This window comes from Octopus bimaculoides, chromosome 4, assembly GCF_046866305.1.
Source record: "Octopus bimaculoides isolate indiv1 chromosome 4, ASM4686630v1, whole genome shotgun sequence".
Taxonomy (NCBI): domain Eukaryota; kingdom Metazoa; phylum Mollusca; class Cephalopoda; order Octopoda; family Octopodidae; genus Octopus; species Octopus bimaculoides.
Window position 1 is genome coordinate 107,662,126 of NC_142931.1, and position 22,182 is coordinate 107,684,307.

At 35.8% G+C, this 22,182-nt stretch overlaps 1 protein-coding gene and 1 pseudogene across 1 annotated transcript in view; one reads left to right on the forward strand and one right to left on the reverse strand.

Annotated features, from left to right (window-relative positions):
* The window catches only part of LOC106879427 (focadhesin), a 301,702-nt gene that overhangs the window by 198,412 nt on the left and 81,108 nt on the right, over positions 1–22,182 (reverse strand). Inside the window, exons 9-15 of the mRNA XM_089351161.1 lie at positions 18,648–18,868; positions 17,845–18,114; positions 16,052–16,156; positions 11,597–11,826; positions 9,668–9,794; positions 5,846–5,904; positions 1,475–1,550 (exon numbers count right to left, since the gene is read on the reverse strand). Coding sequence (XP_089207287.1) covers positions 1,475–1,550; positions 5,846–5,904; positions 9,668–9,794; positions 11,597–11,826; positions 16,052–16,156; positions 17,845–18,114; positions 18,648–18,868 — 1,088 coding nt within the window. The remainder of the gene's footprint in view (positions 1–1,474; positions 1,551–5,845; positions 5,905–9,667; positions 9,795–11,596; positions 11,827–16,051; positions 16,157–17,844; positions 18,115–18,647; positions 18,869–22,182) is intronic.
* Positions 11,872–11,990, forward strand: LOC128247739 (5S ribosomal RNA; annotated as a pseudogene).

Consider the following 22,182-nt stretch of genomic DNA (forward strand, 5'->3'; position numbering starts at 1 on the left):
GGTTACCTTGACTCAAAAGGAAAATTCCCACAGCACATTCTTCACATCTGTACTCAACACATTACTGGGGGCCAATGGAGCAACCTACAGAGACGAAAATTTTTGCGCATGCTCAGGAAGGATGTGGCCAGCTAATACCCATGCAGATTTTGCTCATGCATCATTATACTTTGTGACAACACCTCGTATATATATATATGTATGTGTGTGTGTGTGTGTGTGTGTGTGTGTGTGTGTGTGTGTATATATACATATATATATAAATGTCAACCGATAAGAATGAGTGCTCAAAACTGCATTGGTGGATAGAATTTCTTTATTTGTGTATCAAGACTACCATTGGTTTCATGCTAAAAAATACCTTAATATCTTAACAGTTTTTCAAGCTGATCAATGGATCACAAACCGATCATGTATATATATGTATTGGAGTGTCTATAGCTATTTGTACTGTTTGTAGGATTTTTATGCGCCTCATATTTTTGCTTTTATATATTTTTATATTTCCTATATGTTATATTTTCATTTATTTATTTATTATTATTATTTTTTTCTTGCTGTACCCTTATTTTTATTTTTATTTTATTTTTGCTTTTGTTTTTGTTCTTGTTTCTATTTCACCTCTGTTTTTACCTCTTACTCTATATTTGTATGAAATTCTTTGTGAATCTCTGAAGAGGCCTAGCGAATCGTGCATGTACCGCCATTTCAACATTTCATCCGATAATCACTCCGGCAGGAACTATACGGAAAGAATGGGGCATGACAAAGCTAGGCCGAAACAGCTGTAAGATTAAACTTTTGTTCATTCTCTAATTCCTTATGTACTTTGTACGTTTATCTGTAAACCCGGTTGTCAAAATAACATGGTTTGTCATAAACACCTGTACTTTGTGTTTTTTCTTTTGTCACTTTAGCTATGAATTAAATTAATGAATTCAATGGGATACACTGTCTGCAAGTCGTTGGGTGCAGCATATTATCCTCCATTTTCTAAATGATATATAAATATACATATATGGGTATATATATATATATACCCTACAAAACACCCTAACCATAGACTACCAGTACTAGATACAGAACTCTGGCTAGTAACTGTGAATAATAAAACCCAAGTCCTTCATTTACACTATGCCAAACCTATGGCCTCCTACGGAACTCATCTATTGCGGACAATGTCAAATTGAATATATTGATGGCAGTCCTCATCATGAGAATGAGAAACGTGTCCCGCATGTGCAACCCTACACACAATTGAAACTACTTATTTGGAAAGCAAGCTTCCTAATCACACAGCTACATCACGTGTCCAGTTTTATATTTGGGAAAATAGTTTGGAAAGCCTCTAGCTATGAAGATAATTGCCCAAACAGAATTCAAATATACAAGGATATGCATTAGGAGAGAAAAATAGATTGTGAAAGAAAACAAAACAATAATGAAATATTGTAATGAATGAAACAATTTTTACCTCAAATTCTTCATTTTCAACAGCTAGTTGTGGTACTAGAGCAAATAACTTGCAAATTTCTATGGTAATGCCAGGTCTAAAAATTAGATAAAAAAGACAATGGAATATACTAGAATGACAAGTCCTCAAATAATTTGCTGTTTAAAGAAAGTAACAGTTGCAACTAGCTGGCTTATCAGACTACAGTTAATTGATGATCTAAATTAGTATTGCACCCTGCTACCAACCAAGTTGTCTGATGTATATTTTTATGAAAATCTTGATCCTGTAGTAAAGGATATAACTGAGGTCAAGTATCATAGGCAAATAGCTCAGTGGTTTGAGCATTGGGTTTACAATCATGAAGTAGTGAGTTCAATTCCCAGATAAAGCTGTGTGTGGTGTTCTTGAGCAAGATACTTTATTTCAAGCTGCTCCAGTTCACTCAGCTGTAGAAATGAGTTGCAATATCACTAGTGCCATGCTGTATCAGCCTTTGCCTTCTCTTGGATAACATCTGTGGTGTGAAGAGGGGAGACTAGTATGCATGGGCAACTGCTGGTCTTCCATAAACAACCTTGCCTGGACTTGTGCCTCATAGCCAAAGAGGGTCTACCATCTCAGTAACCTCTGGATAAAATCCAGAGGTTACTGAGATGGTAGAGATCTTCAATAAATGTGTAACAGTATTTATGTTTCATCCATGATGTTTCAGAGTTCAAATAGCACTGTGGTTAATTTTATCTTTCATAAATCAAAATCAGTCCAGTCAATTGCATGATTGGTTGAGAGAGGGCAGGAGAGATACGGAAAGAGAAGTAAAGAAATTGATAGACAGAAAGATTGACAGATAGATACATATACAATGTTGAATAGATGGTGGTGGGAAAGCAATATATACAGCATACTTGATGTTTTCACAGGTGATTGGCCAGTTACTGCAGTATTTGTCCCAAGATAACACCACTTATGGACTTACTGTATTAAAAACACAGTAAATATCAGAGGGAAATGAACATTTTTCCCAGCAGTGGTCAGTGAGTATCTGATGCATCCCAGCCTTTAAAACTGCATTACTGAACATGTCCTTCTTATTTTAACTCTTTAGCATTCAGATTACTCAGTCAAATGTATTACTTATTTATTCAGACGACTAGCACCTCTCCTTCATTGGACACTAAACTCGGCTTGCGAAGACCTGTTGGGGCAAGTGAAATCAAAATCGTGTTGGCACCTGTACCAGTGGAGCACTAAGAGCACCGTCTGAGCATGATCATTCCCAGAGCAGCTGTCTGGCTTCCGTGCCAGTGGCACGTAAATAGCACCATTTGAGCATGATCGTTACCAGTGTTGCCTTACTGGCACTTGTGCCGGTGGCACGTGAAAAAACATTCGAGTGAGGTCGTTGCCAGTGCCACCGGACTGGCTCCTGTGCACGCGGCACGTAAAATACACCATTTAGAGAGTGGCCATTGCCAGTACTGCCTGACTGGCTTTCCTGCCGGTGGCACGTAAAAGCACCCACTGCACTCTTGGAATGGTTGGTGTTAGGAAGGGCATCCAGCTGTAGAAACTCTGCCAAATCAGATTGGAGCCTGGTGTAGCCATCTGGTTCGCCAGTCCTCAGTCAAATCGTCTAACCCATGCTAGCATGGAAGGTGGACGTTAAACGATGATGATGATGATGATGATGATTATTATTATTTTGAATTAACCATGTATTATCTCATAGCCTTGTGATTTTGATGGAACAATTGTTTATTTTAAGAATGACATTGTAGAGTAGGTGTGAGAGGTCAGATTTGGCCAGTTCTAACATTAAATAGGTAGAATATCTTGGCTGGATATAGCCAGCTTAAATGCTAAAGGGCTACAATAGTAGAATGAGGAAAGTTGCCTGCTATTTCTTTCTACCAGTGATGCAGAACCTTATAGTTAGTTCAACTAGGAGGTGATATAAATCTACAATTATACAAAGCAGATTTGTGATCTTGCAGTTGTGAGTTCAATTCCACTAGTGAGAACTATTAACTAGAATACAGTGGTATTCTGTCTAACAAAAAGACTTGTTTCTTTTCAAAAACAAAACCCATATGCATCAGGTCATCAGTCAGAGGAAGGAAATAATAATTTCTCAAAATTGTATAAGGTTACAGGTTTGTAAGGCAAGGATATAATTGATTTAATCAACCCCTGTGCATCATTGGTGTTAAATTTATTAACTCAGTCCCACTAGTATTTGAACTTGGAATGGAGAGGAATGAAATTAAATAATGCTGTTCTATCAATTTTGCCACTCCACTATACTGGCATGCAGGAGGTATGAAGCAATGACTCAACCTGTAAGAAACAGTAGCCAAATGCCTTCAAATTATATACTACAATCCTAAATATGCAAAGGATGCATTGTAACAATTAAGATGTATAGATCTGAAAAAAAAGATGGGATGGTCATAGCAAGAATGCCTTTGTCAAAGGTTTGCATGATCAAAACTTACCTGAGTTCAACAACAACAACACCAACAAAAATAGGACACCTCGCAAAGAAACGAATAAGGGACAACAATCAATGCACATTAACAAATTGTCCCATCCGTGACACAGATTTATGCCAACGGGTAAATGTTGTGTATAAAATACAATGTAACAAATGCAACAAGTTCTATGTGGGTAGCACAACAAGACCGTTACACGTCCGCATCAAAGAACATATGAACACGAGAGCCTCCTCCTTCAGAAAACATCTAGAAAGATGCCGGAACACTGATAAAAGCATAACAGTCACAATTGAGGCCGATGAAAGAAATTTGGGTAATTTAAGAATCAAGGAAGCTTTACTCATACACAAACTAGGACCCCAAATTAACAACAGGATGGAAGTTGGTAATCAATATATTATTTAGCTACATCTGGATGTGTGTAGGTTAATTCTTAATAACATGCTCATATATTGTTTACAACAAAAAAAAAGAAAGAAAAAAAAAGAGAAGCTGCACGTATAACACATAACTTAGAAGCAGCGCCACAGATGTACCAACACACACGAGATTGAAACAGCCGACCTCACGCACTTCTCATGAGGAATTCCAGGAGAAGCTCCGTGAGACCACTCCTGAGACGCTTCAGAAAAAAGAAAAACCGTTGGAAAACAGTTTATAGCAGAGACTCCAGCAAATAAGATCTGAAGAAGGAATTCTAATTCCAAAATATCATCGGACTACAGTTTACCAAGTTACAACAGGTATACAGTCTATTTTTTGTTCTATATTGCATTGTTATACCTTCCTAAACTTTTTATTCTTTAATAGCATTAATTGTTTGAGTGAGAAATTTAGAGGTATTTTGAACCCCTAACCCTGAAGTAGTGATGGTTACTGTGTATATATATCAAGAAAGTTGCGAGATAACTGTGGGAAGATTGATTTCTGATCAAAACTTCTGCATATTAACTCTTTTGGCACCAACCCACCTGAAACTGCCCCATTATACAAACTTGTTCTACGGTACAAACTTCCAGCTTTAAAGGAATCTATATGAAAACCTTCCATCAAAAGTTTATGTTAATCTATGATCTGAATACCAGCTTCATAATGTTGAAATTATTTTACTAAAGTCTTCATTATTTACAAAATTTATTGAAATGAAGGCAGAGTATTTTGATAGAAATGTGATAACTAAAAGGCTTAATTGTCCTTTAATGGTATAATTAATCACAAGAGGCTAATTGGCTAAGTAAGTGTTGTGAGGACAACTAAACTTTGTGTATCATTAGGTTACATTCTGCTTCAGGAATTAAAGGAGGAGGAGGGACAAAAAAGATGAATTTCAGAAGCTGGACCCTGGACAATATTTTCTAACAATGTTCTGTTTCAGAAAAAAGTGGCATATGATTTAAGGGAGATATTGCTGGCAAATTGTTTAGAGCATTGGTCAAAATTTATGTGGTATTTACTTAGATGACTTTATGTTCTTAGGAAAATCCTGAGATCAACATCCCCATTCATCTTTCAGGAGTTGAGGAAGTACAAATAAATAACTGTGTCGATTCCACTATTGCAAACTAGACATGACTTGTAATAGAAGACTCCACAGAGACTTACCTAGCTTAGTTTATCTACCCATAGAATATATGGCAAGCATATCTTGGAAAGTTATCAGTTGCAGACAATTGAATACAGAAACAAAACAAGGCAAAAAAAAAAAAAAATAAAATTTGCTACTCAGCTGCTTAAAGTCAGTGAAACTAAAGTTCAGCTCTGTGGCTCTGTTAACTCTTCTAATTATAACTGCAACATGATTACACCACAGCTGAATTAGTGATAAGATGTCAGACTCTCAAAAATAATAAAGTATAAAATTTTGAAACTCTATAGGACATAATATGAGACTTACCTAGAATCATTGGCAAGTTTGGTTGACAGTAATTTCCACAGACTTTGAATATTGATCACCTGTAGTGATAAAACATATATAAGTATAAACACACTCTTCCTACACCTTTTTCATCCTCTCTCCCCTCACTCTCTATATTTTCAACTAGACTAGCGATTTTAGGCTTATTGATACCAACCTGCCTGAGGTCACCCCTGGTTTTAAGATATAAAAATTCCTGACCCAATTTAAAACCTTCCATCAAATTTTCATGTCTATTTAAAGTTTATCACCACACAACTCATGGTTTAGTAACTGGTGTTAAAAATGTGAATAAAAATCCAAGAATGTAAGGAATAAAAGAGGTAAATAAAGACAGCTAAAACAATGTTAGTTACATTTCTTGTAACATACCTAAAACCCGAGTAGCTCGTCTTAAAACATTAGTTTAATAATGACAAAATTATTTTACTAAATTCTTCATTATTTTCAAAATTAATTGAAACAAAAACAGTGTATTTCAAATGAAATATGGTAACAAAAGGTCAACCCTTTAATACTAACACATCTAAGATAGCCTCTGGTTCTATGATGCAAACTTTCAGTTTTAAAGAGATCTAAATAAAATCCTCCCACCAAAATTTCATGTTTATTTATGTTCCAAACACCAGCTTCTCAATGACAAAGTTCAGTTCTATCTTTAAGAGATGAGGAATTATGTACATTATTTACATTATTCACATTCGACGGATATTTGTCCTCATCTTGTTTGCTGTTAAATAATGTTTCGGCTGATATACCCTCCAGCCTTCATCAAGTGTCTTGGAGAAATTTCGAACCTGGGTTCTCATTCCTAAGGTATTTTTTGATATTATTATTATTATTATTATTATTATTATTATTATTATTATTATTATTATTCAGGTCACTGCTTGGAATCAAACTTGGAATCTTGGGGTTAGTAGCCCATGCTCTTAACCACTATGCCATATGCCTGATGAAGGTTGGAGGGTATATCAGCCGAAACGTGTTAACAACAAACAAAATGAGGACAAATATCCATCGAATGTAAATAATGTAAAGGACAAAGTTATTTTAATAAATTCATCAAATTTTTTTTTTAAAAATTACTTGAAATGTAAGTAATGTATTTCAACAGAAATATGGTATAGAAAGAGTTAAGTGTTTGAATCTCAAAATAACCAAGCAAGAATTCATATTCTCTGATAAAACTTAAATTCTTTTGATGTAGGCTGTTGTCTACATCAACAGCTTGTCAATAACAACACAAAGTTATACAAATCTATTGCAACATTAACCCTTTAGCATCCAAATTGGCCATGGCTATCTAAAATATTTAACCCGATTTATATTGAAACTGGTCAGATTTGGCTTCTCACTTCAACCCTACAATGTCATTCTAAAACTGAACAATCACATCACTGAAATCTCTAAAATACAAGATAATACATGATTAATTGAAAACAAAATAAATAAACAAACATTGTATTTGACAAAGTAATCTGAATACTAAAGGTTAATAGGGAAGGTTTAGACAAAACAGTAAAACTTAAAATTGATTACTAAGTAGAGATCTTAGTAAAAATGCAAAGCTAATATTATATTTAAGGGACATAAAGGCAACATAGTTTCTAGATCTAAATCATCATTTTAACATTTATTTTTCCATGCTAACTATTGGCGAGATAGGATTTATCAAAGCAGAATTTCTATGGCCACATGTATTTCCTGTTGCCAACTCACATATTTCCAGACAAGTAATATTTCAGAAGGGTGGAATCAAATGAGATAGCTTGCTATAATGACATTTAGAATCAACAAGCAATGTCATGACAAGGAGACTTTATGTCTCCCACCTCTCTCTCTCACACACACACACAAATGATGAGCTTCTTTCAGTTTCCATCTGCCAAATCCACTTGTAAGGCTTTGGTTGCTTTGGCACTATAACAGAAGACACTTCCCTAAGGTGCCATGCAGTGGAACTGAACCTAAAACCATACAGGTGGGAAACAAGCTTTTTAACCACACAACCATACCTAAATGTGGTTAAAATCTAGCTAAATCAACAACTGTTGGTAAGAAAATTGTACGAAAAGATTAATGACAGTATTAGCTAAACTACTAACCGTAACTAATTCCATTATAGTAACACAGTCATCACTAAGTTTAGGCATCATTAGTAAGAAACACAATAACCAAGTTGACATAATAGAATTTTATTTATCAATCTCTAAAGCATTATTCGGATAAGTATTACATTTTGCTAAAAGTTAAATGCTATCTATATAATATTCAGCCCTCTGTGCTCAGCAACATATTGGTTAGTTGATGTTATCAGACAATCTTGCTTTCAAATTGGATATCATGAAACTTCAAGCAATCAGTTACAATACACACACATATACAGTGATTAAGATTTGTGCTTCTCAGTCACATGGTTTTGATTTCGGTCAACTAAGTACCACCTTGTGAAAGTGTCTTCTACCATAGAAGTCAGCTGAAAAGCCTTGTAGGTGAGTTTGGTGGATGGAAACTGAAAGAAGCCTAGCATTTTAATATCCATTTAACTATGCTTGCATAGGTAGGACAGAATTTGTAAAGGCAGACTTTTAGTTGCATACCCTTCCTGTCACCAACCCTCACCTGTTTCCAAGTAAGGCAATATTTTCTCATAGCCAGATGTATTTTCAAAGAAAGACTAAAAGGAAAGAGTACGCATAATGTGTGTGTGTGCACATATATGTGTATGTATATATGAATGATGTATGTGTGCATGAGTGTTTTTATATCTCCCTGTCTTGATATTCTGTCATGGTCACACAAGCAGTGTCATTTGTTCCCAATCTTCCATATAAACATGTCCAGTTATGGGGAAACATTATATTGCTTGTAAACAAGTAGGAGAGGCATCTAGCTGTAGAAAATTTGCTTCAACAAATTCCACTCAAACCACTTTTCTATGCATTTGCATGGAAAAGTAAAAAATTAAAACAATGATAAGAAGTTTGTTTCCCAACCACATGGTTCTGGGTTCAGTCTCATGGCATGACATCATGGGCAAGTATCTTCAACTATACCTTGAGCTAACCAAAACTTTGTGAGTGGATCTGACAGAAGCCTATAATATATCATCAACATTGAATGTCTGTTGTCCATGCTGCTATGGGTTGGATGGTTTGATCTAAGCTTGGGAACTGCACCAGACTCCAGTCTGATTCAGCATAGCTTCTATGGCTGGATGCCCTTCCAAACACCAATCACTTTACAGAGTGTGCTGGGTACCTTTATGTGGCACTGCATGGGCACATTTACGTGGAATCACACAGGCATTTTTATGTGGAACTACATTGATGCTTTTACATGGCTTCACATGGGAAATTTTATGTGGCACCACATGGGTGATTTACATGGCACACACACAGACAAACACATGTATGTATATAAGTGTGTGTGTGTGTGTATGTTTCCTAGTCTTGACTTCATGTGTACTTGTAATGATTGTCATTATCAAACAAGCAGTGTCATTCATTTCCAATATACTGTGAAAACGTATCTGATAATGGAGACATGTCGTCTTACTGGAAACAGGTAAGGGTTGGCAACAGGAAGTGTATTCAGGTGTAGAAAATCTGCCTAAATAAACTCTTTCCAAGGATGGAAAAGTGGATATTAAACTTGAATGAAATTTGTGTGTGTGTGTGTGTGTGTGTGTGTGTGTGTGTGTGTGTGTGTGTGTGTGTGTATGCGTGCATGTACATATTCAAAATTATCTTCTTTATATTTTATTTTAGGGTGGAATAATCAAGAAAAATAACTCACTTCTGCTTCACAAAGGTGCGTTAAACCTTTCAATGACATTATTGCAGCTGGAGTGGTTGATTTTAATAAGCAACTATTGAGAATATCAGATAAAAGACTTAACATATCTGGTCCATGCTGCACAGGCCTGTAAACATAAGATATATGAATAGTCATTAAGTAAATATTTATTTTATAAAGATTAATTTATTCATATTATATGATGCATATATTGTGGTCAATTTATTATTATTATTATATAATGCATACATGTCATGTAAAAATATTTCCTTCTTTCTGTTTATAACCTAGCCATCACACACACACACACACAGTTCCCTCACACATTATTTCTCTTTGATAAGTATTTCCTTTGTATTGCTCTTGTTTTAATTTTCTCCTTCAATCACTCTTTCTTCTACTTTCTATTCACCTGCTTATTCATGCTGGTTTAAATGAACTTGTAGTGAAACCTCTCTCTCAGGCATTCAATCACAAATGATAACAAAGCGGCTAATATCTAGCCTTTGGCTGCTTTGGACCCTTGTGTCCACCACCCTGATTGGTTCTTATTTGCGCGGCAATTGTCTACAGTTCTGTTTTGCACCAGGGTGCATACCGTCCAATCGTGGCCTTCTAATAAGGTCACGTGAGAGAGTATTTTTCTGCTGTTCCAGTGAGCCCCTGTTCATCTATAAATTAACCTGCAAGAATCTTCTGTACCAGGTAACTGGTCACAGCATCGACGCTCAACTTCACATACATGTGACACCACAGCTCTGCTCCTCAGCCACAACTTCCTGAGTATAGACATTCAACTATGTAACTCTTATACGAACTGGTATTTTCTCTATCTTCGTTCAGGACGCTTATCTACTGTGTTACAGACACTCTTTCAATGCTCTGTATTCCTCATTCACACATATTGTATACACACATTTTGTACTCTCACACTCTGGCTTATATGACGGGCCGTCATTCATATTGTTGTATACATACTCTTGTACAAGAAGGCCTGTCATACACATTGTATTATGTATATATGCCACATGCACGCACACATAGACACACTGTTCGCTATGTTAATAAATCTACCCTTCATATATATCTAACGGTTGTCTGTCACTCTGTCTCTCTCTTTCCTTTACTGGCACTCGCTCGCATCATCTCTCATTGCAAGCCTTCATATGTTATATAACATGTTATTGTGTTCGACCGTGCGACGCGTTTAAAGGAGTCATCTTCCACTTCATCGCCATCTCCTTTGGTTTGCACGGTCATTCTTTTTACAAACTCAGACAGCAATATAGCAGGTAAGGCTCTTTGGTGATACTGATGACCAAAAAACCCTCTTTGATACTGTTACCAAGATAAAATGTACTCAGGTTACTTTGTATCCAACAGAATTTGTTGAGGCATATTTTCTATGATTAGATGCCCTTTCTGTCACCAAACCTCCCTCACTTCCAAGTTTCCAAGTAAGGTAATATTTCTGTGTGGCTAGACATGTTTCCTGGAAGATTGGGATTGAACATCATTTGTATGATGATGATACTCATTTAAAACTATTGTGTAATTTCAAGATATGGGTGTGCACGCGCACACACACACACACACACAATGAGCTTCTTTCAGTTTCTGTCTAATAAAACCACTCATAAGGCTTTGGTTACAGTGGAACTGAACATAAAATCACATGGTTGGAAAGCAAGATTCTTAACTATATGCAGTATACAAAACTTCTTGTTCATAACCTGAAAATGTTTTCATTTTGTAGAGTCAGAATGGAGCCAAAAACATGTTTAGAGAATGAGTCATCAATTGATTTTAGAAATTGTTTAAAAAAAAAAAAAATTGAAAAATTTTTCTGATTTAATTAGACTCTAATATTTTGAATGTCGTTTTTAACACAAAATGATGCTCAAAATTATAACAAACCAAGATAATCACCTTAATTCGCAGATACTTGTGATTGAGTGTGCTTTAGCAAAAACCACTTCATTTGATATTGCTGCTATGGTACCTGGAGTGATGGGCTCTTCTGTAAGTGCTTTCTGCAACTGGGGAAAGCAGCGGTCCTGTATTTTCCATAATTCTGTCAGTAGTGTAATGAAAATGGCTTTCAGCCCCTTGTAAGAGCCTAATTCTTGGATAGATTTCAAAATTGGACCAACTACAACCTACAGAAGAGATAAAGAAAATATAAATATAATATCTTTAGAAGATATTACGGCTATATCACGCTGAGAGCACCGGTTCTCGTCCAAGCACCGAAGTTAAGCAACGTCGAGCCTAGTGAGTACTTAGATGGGTGACCGCTTGGGAAATCTAGGTACTGTAAGTGTCCCACACTTAACAGCGGTGCATCAGCATGGCCGCAGCTCTGAGATGAAACTAAATAATAAAAAAAAGTCTTGGAAAAGCATTCACTTCTGGGTTATTTTTAATACTTAATTTACTAATTTGCTTAAATAATTTGAAGAATATTTTTTTTATACTAGAGTATTACTTGTCATACAATGGGTAACATTGGAAATATAATTTTGCTGTCAGAAGTACACTCTGGCATCTCTCATCACCATCTTTATCATCTTTCTAACTACTCTCACCCATGCTTATATAATGCAGGGTAGCCATGTATCTCCTCTACAGCAAGACACTTTTGTCTCTCTATCATATTTTGCCCTCTCAACACTTGGCATAAAGACATCACCACTTCTCTCAAATATACTCATACACTTTTTCTTTTGTCATTCAGGCTTTTTCTTCTCTTTGTTATGCAAGTTACTTGGTGACTTCACTATTGCCAGTGGTATGAAAAAAGAACCCAGTACACACATCAGGAGGAGCATCAAGTTGTTGAAACAATGCCAAAGCTAACGTTGGAGCTTTCTATGGAAAATGGATATAAAATGATGATGATGATGGGTAATTTCATAAAGATTAAATTATAATTACTGTATGTATGCCATATTTCCTGATATTGCTCATGCTGACGAAAGTATACTGCCAAAGATATCCACCATATGATGGGTAGCACTGTACTGCATAAATATTATTGTAGTATTGGTAGTGATATAATGATTTGGAACAATTTGCTAAAAGTTCTTTAGTGAATACCTTAGTATTTCCATTCTTCCATCCATCCTTCTATCCATCTCCTCTATCTACCATTCCTGGGAAGGAGCCCTCAGGCATCTGCTCCACATGGTCCTATCAGAAGCAACCATTATTAGATTTGCTGGCTGGATTCCGAAGCATGACCAACTGAGGCTATAGATATTATCCAACCATCTAGTACTTGATCTACTCCTAGATCTGCTAGTTGGCTTGGCTTAAAGAATCCATCTGGTGATCATTTCCTGCAGCATTCTAGTCACATGCCCAGAGTAGTGGAGCTGTGATCCCTCATTGCAGAGTAGTGGCTAAACCTTGTGGAACACCCTGATCTCTGAGCAACACACCCTGTTGAGTAGCATTACTCTAGAGATCCTTTAGATCAATGGTTCTCAACCAGGGTCCATATGACCATAGGGGATTCACATAAGATTTTGTTGTTGAAGTTTATGTGCATTAAATTGCTTATACTTCAACAATACACAAAATATTCTAATGTTTTTATACAATTCTTAATAATATTTAATTATAAAAATACAATAGGATTTTTTTTTATATGCATTGAATGGTTATGAAGGTCCAGTAGAGTTAAATAAGAATCAAAGGGGTCGATGGGGAAAAAATGGTTGAGAACTACTGCTTGAGAGGAACCCTTTTTCAGTTGCATGTATTAATGATCATGCCCTTTTCATCATGTAACCAAAATTCATAAACATAGGTGAGAATAGGCACAAAAACCAAATTGAAGATTGTGAGTTTGACTGTTTCACCAATCTCTTCCCTTTTGAGGATTGCATACTGGGATTGGTACATTACTGTGCCAGCACCAGCAATTCTAGCGTCCAACTCAGCCTCCTGTCTTCCATCACATGTGAATACAACTCCAAGATACTTAATCTTCAACATTTGTCTCAGTCATGTTCCAATAACATGCACAGTGTACTAAGAAGATTTTCTTGAGAGGACTGATGTCTCAGTCTTCACAACGCTAACTCTCTTTCTTGCCTTGCAGCACTTGGCAGTGAACCCAATCAATACATACTATAGATCACCTTCTGATGAGCCAAGTAACACCATGTCATCTGTAAATATAAACCGATCGATCAGAAACAAATACATGGGTACTATTGCATCCAAATTCAGAAACCTTCCTGAAGAAACTAAGGTTGTTGAAACAGTGAAAGTTGTTTTGTTGGTAAGTTTCTTCTTTGGCTGTAGGATGCTGTGGATGAAAGCAGCTAGGTATGGTACTAGAAAGTAAAAGAACTCTTCCTTTGACTAGGAAGTTAAAAATGCCAACCAAATAAAGGAGGCTTACAAAGCTTGACCTGGACACAAATTTCCCCTCTTTGTGGCGAGGGTACATAAAAAAGGAGAAACCTCTAGTAAGTTATGCAAAAAAATACAAAACATAAAAAACAAAAAAAAAATAAGATTCTGGTAACAAACATCTTACTTGAAAAGCTTATAAGGAAAAATATTAATTACAATGAATATTTTTATATGACATAGAGCATGACTAGAGAAATCAATCAACCAACCAACCAACCAAAATTTATATTGGCTTTTATTATATAGAGATTCAATGTACAGAAATTCCAAGTTTGGGAAATGCTGAATACTATACACCTTCTCCTTGACTTATGACTGAGTTCCATTCAGACTGACAGGTTGTAAGTCAATCTGGTCGTATGTGGATTTATATTATTCAACACTATTTTCATTCAAAAGTAACTGATGATTGAAAGTATCTGAGTGAGAGAAAGTGGCAGACAGTGGATGCCTGGGTCGGAGGGAGGCCTGCATTGCCAAATGCTGCCACAGTTATCATATGTGCAGCTGCCCAATGTCCGAAAATTTATTATTTATTTATTTATTTACTTTTTTATTTTCTTATTTTTTGTGGTCATAAATGCAAATGGTCATAAGTCGAGGAGAATGTGTATTCAAATATTTTGTAAATGTATTGTACTGGGCATGTGCCTGACTGGACTTTGTGCGGGTGACACGTAAAAGCACCCACTACACTCTCTGAGTGGCTGGCGTTAGGAAGGGCATCCAGCTGTAGAAACTCTGCCAAATCAGATTGGAGCCTGGTGTAGCCATCTGGTTTCACTAGTCCTCAGTTGAATTGTCCAACCCATGCTAGCATAGAAAGAGGACGTTGAACGATGATGATGATGATGATTGTACAGTGTTGTACTATTGAAATCAAATTAGCAATAGAAAATAAACACTAGAACATCCCCTCTGACGACAACAACAACTGTAACCATAACAATAACAATAATTTCAAAAGTAAAAGTAAACTCCTATGTGGATGATCATCCAGGATGAAATATCCTTTAAATCACACTTTAACTACTTTCAAAAATGAAGAACGCATTAAATGAGGTAGCGCTACATATATGAAAAGACAGGATGGTCAAAGTTGGAAAGTCTTGATCATAGGTTTGTTTGCTCAAAGCTAACCCGAGCTAAACAACAACAACATCAATAACAATATAGTAACAACAAGTCTGTTGTCATTTTATTCGCTAATACATGAATCATCATTATTTCCCCAAATTCTTCACTACATTTAATCCCTTTTGATATCGACTCACCTGCAACTGCCTCTGGTTCTATGATACAAAATTCTTGTTTTAAATAGACTTACATTATATCAAAATTTCATGCTCAGTTTATGTTCCAACCATAATACCAAAGTTATTCTACTAAATTCTTCATTATTTTCTCAATTAACTGAAGCAATATAGTGTATTTCAACAAAGATATGATAGCAAAACTGCTAAAAGTAATCTAAATTAAAACCTTCCATCAAAATTTTATGTTCAATTTATGTTCCAACTAGCAGCTTAACCTTTAGCACACTGTAGCTGCATCATGTCACTGTATGAATTTTCTCCCCTGTAGTAACAGGGCAGTGGCAGAGGAAACAATTTTAGAGAAAATGCAGTGTGTGAAAGGTTAATAGTGACAAAGTTATTTTACTACATTCTTTATAATATTCAAAATTAACAGAAACGAAGGCAAAGGATTTCAACAGAAATATGGTAACATTTGGGTGGCATTCAAAGAGTCCTCTCTGATGCGAACATTGTATATTTATTTGTTGTGATTCCTTCCTTTTTTTCCTTTCCACTAGGCTTTGTAGTTATCAATGTTTCTCTTCTTCCTCAGATTAAGCCATAAAAGTACTCCAAAACAAACTACAAATTATTAGGGTACCATGGCCACAGCCTTGGGTTGACACATATATAAGAATAAAAGAATGTATGAGAATACCTTATGTTGAGCAAGTTTAGGAATAGCTTTGAGGATGTTCAGTTTGCGATTGGGATCTGGTTCACGTCCAATTTGATAGAGAAACAAGGGAAGCAAAAATGAAGCCTTAAAAGAGAAAAAGAAGGATGTATACAAGAGACATAGATATATAATACTAATAGTTGAGATTTAATGAAAATGATTTTCAATTTATGTAAGAAATCCATATATTCTGGATCTAGATATAATAAATATTTCAAAGAAACAACTACATTTAATAAAAATATAAAAAAAAGATATTTATAAATAAAATTAAATCTGCTGAAATGTTTAAGGTTTGTATTAAATATGTTATAGTAATTAATGTCACCTGTCTCTCTTACTAGGGTCTGGTTGACCTCTAAATTGCCCTGCTTTTAAAAAATACTATATGAAGAAACTTAACTCTAACCATAGGAACGTAAATGGCATCACTGCTGGAACCCAGGACAAAATACCTTGTAGTATTTAGTTATGTCCCTTTCTGTTTTCAGGTGAAATTTCATCAAGGTTGGCTAAGTTTTTCAAACTTCTGTGGTCAATAACATATATAGCAATAACATTGGTGTTAATCAAAATTCCTGGCAAACTGATATTCGAATGCCAATGTTATAAATAATAGTAATTTATTGTTAGAGTGTCAGACAAGATTCCTTATGACATTTAGTTCCATCCCTTTACAATCTGAGTTCAAATCCACACAAGTCAACCTCACATTTTAGCCTTTGAAGGTCAATGATATATGTACCTCTCAAGCCTTGGGAGGTGGGTACTTCAATCAACAGGACTCTTCTTCAAAACATCAGAAAACACTATCATTAACCCCATTATTCCATGGGTTTATGCAAGTTTCTAATTGTAATGCAAGATACATATATACAAAACTGTAAGTTAGTCCCTAATTCTGTTTCCTAAAACAGTTAGAAATAGCTGTCAAATCACTTTCAAATTTTATCCATTGAAGTCATATCATTCCCACAGCATTTCTGCTTTTGGAGTACTCCAATTTTTTTTCCAAATATTTTCCAATCCTCTTGGACTTGAGCCTTCTTTATGCATTCCAGTGTTACCTACTTTCCCTTCTTATCATCCCTAAATACAAGTTCTTAACTATACTTGCCTTCACACCCATCTCCTATCTTAAGCTGTGTCTCACACTTCCTTACTTTCTTGCAAGCTCTACCTGCCCACAATCCCTGTTCTCACAATCTCATATCACTCCTTCAGAAATATATGTCCCAAAGGAAGGAATATAAATCATCATCATTTAATATTCACCTTCCATGCCATATGGTTTGGATAGTTTGACTAAATCCAATGAGCCAGAGGACTGCATCAGTTCCAATGTCAGGCTAGATGCCCTTCCTAACACCAATATCTTTCCTAGCATCAATTCCTAATTAATAACATTGTTCTTGGTGGTGGTAGCAGTGGTGGCAGTAGTAGCAGCAGTAGTAGTTTCCTGTTGTCTCTGCTACTCAAGTAAGAGAGATATTTATTTCTAACTAAATCCTTTATATGAAATCCATTCTGGCAAAAATTGGATGAAACTGAAAAACAGCACTATAGTATGAGCATCTCTCCCTCTGATGAGAATGATAGAAATACACTTAAGTACCTGCAGGATATTTGAAACTGTGATCTAGGAGCCAGTAGTCCAATATCCATTTATCCAATCAGTTATCTAATCTCTACTAACTGTTAACTGCTATTGTAGAGATAATCTAAGTGAAATCAGAGTTTATTCTATCATTTTTAGAAGAGAGCAATCTTACCTGCCTGTCATCCTTTTCAGCAACTACAAGCAAACTATTCATAGCATTTGCAGAGAAATTTGTACACTGTGGTGTGACAAATAATGACGCTAAAAAATTGGTCAATATCACAGGAATTTCATTGATGCCAGTTAGTGATTCTTGAATGTTGTTCATTAAGAGGAGGCAATTTATTTCTGATTCATTTACTATATCAGAACACAATTTCAAATACTGTCTGCTTTTATATGCTCCTTCTGTCATACACGGTTCTTCAGACCAGGAAATTGGCTTGAATATGGAGAGAAAGACAGAGAAAAGAGAGAGGAAAATGGCATATAAATGTCAATATATAAATAGTAGGGGAAATTCTCAGTTAAGATAGCATCTGTATGTAATATGATTTTTGTTAGCTAGACAGAGAAGCAATGATCACATTCATGATATATCAAGTTTAACCCTTTAACAGTCAGATACACAGTCAAATGTAATACATATTTATGAAACATTGTTTTAAATTAATTGTGCATCATCTTCTAACTTTGACATTTTGATAATGTTACTATTATTTTTACGATGATATTGTTGAATAATTGTGAGAGACCAAATCTAGCTGGTTTGATCATGAAACAGGTAGACTATTTTGGCCAGATATGGCTAGTTTAAATAATAAAGGGTTAAAGAGGACGAAATGCATGAATAAAATTATTTGACACTCAACTACCAACTCATGGCATTATAGAGATAAGAAAACAAAATATTCCAGAATGGATGAAGCAAGAAATAAAGGGAGGCAAGGGAGGAAAAGGAAAGAGAAAACTCACCAACATCCCTGCGGTTGAATCAGTCTCTGAAGAAGCTGAGACCTTGTAATCTAGCTGAATTTTTTCCATAGCTTCTATAATGGAAGTAGACGCTGTTTGTATGGTGTGTAGAGTAAATGGGTCTGCTTGGGGTGACAACATGAGATATAGCAAGGGTAATATTAAGCATCCATGGACTACAGGATGAACAGCAGTGTTATTGGTATTCAGTATTATTAATGCTTTAAGAAAAAAAGAAAAGAAAGAAATACAACAATATTGAATATTGAAAATTGATAATGAATAAACTTATCCTATATATACAGAATATATACAAATATAATATCTACAACATATGTGGAAAATCGGTGTGTTTGTTTGTGGCGTTGTTAGCTAACTCCTCCTACATCGTTTTATTGATTTTGTTGAAACGTGACACCTGAGTAGAACTCATATCTGGAAACCTTGTGACGTAATCAGATTGTTGAAAAAATTGATAATACGGCCTCTGGAAGGAACCTTCATATCTACCTTATATAACTATTTTTTTAAACACCCAAGGGAAATAACTCATACCACCTACACAATTTTTTTAAACACTCAAGGGAAATAACCCCCATTTCATTGTTTGTGTTTGATTACTTTGAACCAACAATCAGCCAACCTAATTCTGCATTTTACTACTCACAGTTTTGAACTGCTAAACATTATTATTGCACTTCCTTAATTTGAATCTCTTCATTCATACATTTCTATACATACATACTTTACTCTGATAATTACTCCGATAATTCTGCATTTTTACAGTTGATTGCCAAATTTCACTTAACTCTTCAACAGCGCTTTTCTCATAGTAAAACAGGTTTTTCTATGAATGACAGCAGTTATACATTTCCCATATGCCTCTGCTAAGCAGAACAATGTCTTTGCAACTTGACCCTTCTAACCTCTTCTAGGCCACTAGGGGCTGGAATGGAGATAACAGACCTTCAACGAAATCATTTGTTCTCAACAATATGTCTATCCTTCTGGCTGCTTTTCAACAGTTATAAAAACAAGAACCCCGTTAGCTAAATAAGCGCAGTTACTGACAGCGACCACCAGTGAGTGTGAAGGTTATTATTGCACTTTATTCTAACACTTCATTTATATATTTCTACACATATATACTACATTCATATATTACCTTTAATAAATTAGCCTTCATAATATAAATATAAATTATAATATAAATTATAATATAAATTATATATATATTATATATAAGAGAATGACTGGGTGCTTCTACTTCACAAGCTGCTCTAATGCAACAACAACGATCTCAAGTAAGTCTCTGATTCATTATGTTTCATATTTACAAAATGAAACAATTAGTCATCATCATCATCATCGTTTAACGTCCGCTTTCCATGCTAGCATGGGTTGGACAATTTGACTGAGGACTGGTGAAACTGGATGGCAACACCAGGCTCCAGTCTGATTTGGCAGAGTTTCTACAGCTGGATGGCCTTCCTAACACCAACCACTCAGAGTGTAGTGGGTGCTTTTACGTGTCACCCGCACGAAAACGGCCACGCTCGAAATGGTGTCTTTTATGTGCCACCCGCACAAGCCAGTCCAGGGGCGCTGGCAACGATCTCGCTCGAAAATCCTACAGGAGCCAGTCAGGCGGTACTGGCAACGGCCACGCTCAAAATGGTGCATCTCATGTGCCACCCGCACAAGAACCAGTCCAGGGGCACTGGCAACGATCTTACTTGGCTTGCCGGGTCTTCTCACGCACAGCACATTTCCAAAGGTCTCGGTCAGTAGTCATCGCCTCGGTGAGGCCCAATGTATGAAGGTCTTGCCTCACCACCTCAGCCCAGGTCTTCCTGGGCCTACCTCTTCCACGGGTTCCCTCAACTGTTAGGGTGTGGCACTTTTTCACGCAGCTATCCTCCTCCATTCTCACCACATGTCCATACCAGCGCAATCGTCTCTCTTGCACGCCACAACTGATGCTTCTAATGTTAAGCTTTTCTCTCAAGATACTTACACTCTGACGGGTATTCACATTGACATTACACATCCAACGGAGCATACTGGCTTCATTCCTTGCAAGCTTACGTATGTCCTCAGCAGTTACAGCCCATGTTTCACTGCCATGTAGCATGGTTGTTCGTACGCATGCGTCATACAGTCTGCCTTTTACTCTGAGTGAGAGTCCCTTTGTCGCCAGCAGGGGTAAGAGCTCTCTAAACTTTGCCCAGGCTCATCTATTCTAATTCAATATCTTAACAGTTATATACATTTTTCTGTAATTAATTTACACATTGCATTAATAAACATTTTTTCAATATCTCCAAATAACTAATGCTGCTAATGCATGCAGGGTTTTCAATTAAATTTCATTACACTATGAATGCCCATAACTCCGACGTCGAACATACAAGTCAATTGATACTGTGCTCTGTAGCAATGATGCTGTTCATTACCCCGTTGAATTCCTCAATAGCCTTGCACCCTCAGGTCTACCACTGCATGAATTGCATCTAAAGGTTAGAACTCCAGTTATGCTTTTAAGAAACCGCGATCCTCCAAAATTATGCAATGGCACAAGACTTATTATCAAAAAATTGATGCAGACAGTTTTGGAGGCAACAATACTGACAGGGAAAGGAAGTGGTGAAGATGTTTTCATTCCAAAGATTCCTTCTGACACATAAATTGATTTCAAAAGGCTAAAATTCCCACTGAGATTAAGTTTTGTAATGAGCATCAACGAAGCACAGGATTAGACATTGGAAGTTGTAGGCCTTAATCTTGCACAACCTGCTTTTTCTCACAGATATTTACAAGCAAGTTGTAAAAGGGAAAAATTAACAGTAATAATAATAGTGAGAGAGATGAAAGAGAAAAAAGACAGACATATGTGCAGTAAACTATAACATAAAAATAGGAATAAAAATCAAAATCTAACGGATATGTTTAAAAAAATGGCAACAGGTCGAGGCGAAGTATAATGTAAACTGGGCCACGCATGTATAGTAGAATATAACATAACAGGTGCACTAGCAGAAACAAACCAGAGAGTTATACTTATACATATTAATATTGAGATGTTTTTTCCCTGTTAAGTTCTCTGGGTCTTTCTCTGCTTGTATGTACATTTTTACTTAAACATTGTAACATTTTTCAAACATAATCTTCCCTATCATTTTTAGCTTTGTGTAATATATATATTCTTTCATTTCTCAATATTAATATGTATAATTCTCTATGGTATTTTCTGCTAGTGCACCTATTACATTATATTTTACTATACACACGTGGCCCTGTTTACATTATACTTCGTCTCAACCTGTTACCATTTTTTAAAACATATCCGTTAGATTTTTATTTTTATGTTATAGTTTACTGCACATATAGACATGCATACACATTGATATGTCTGTCTTTTTTCCTCTTTCGTCTCTCTCACTTTTATTATTACTGTTATTTTTTCCCTTTTACAACTTGCTTGTAAATATCTGATTTTTCTCTATTACCCCATTTATATTCTCCCTTATTGTAT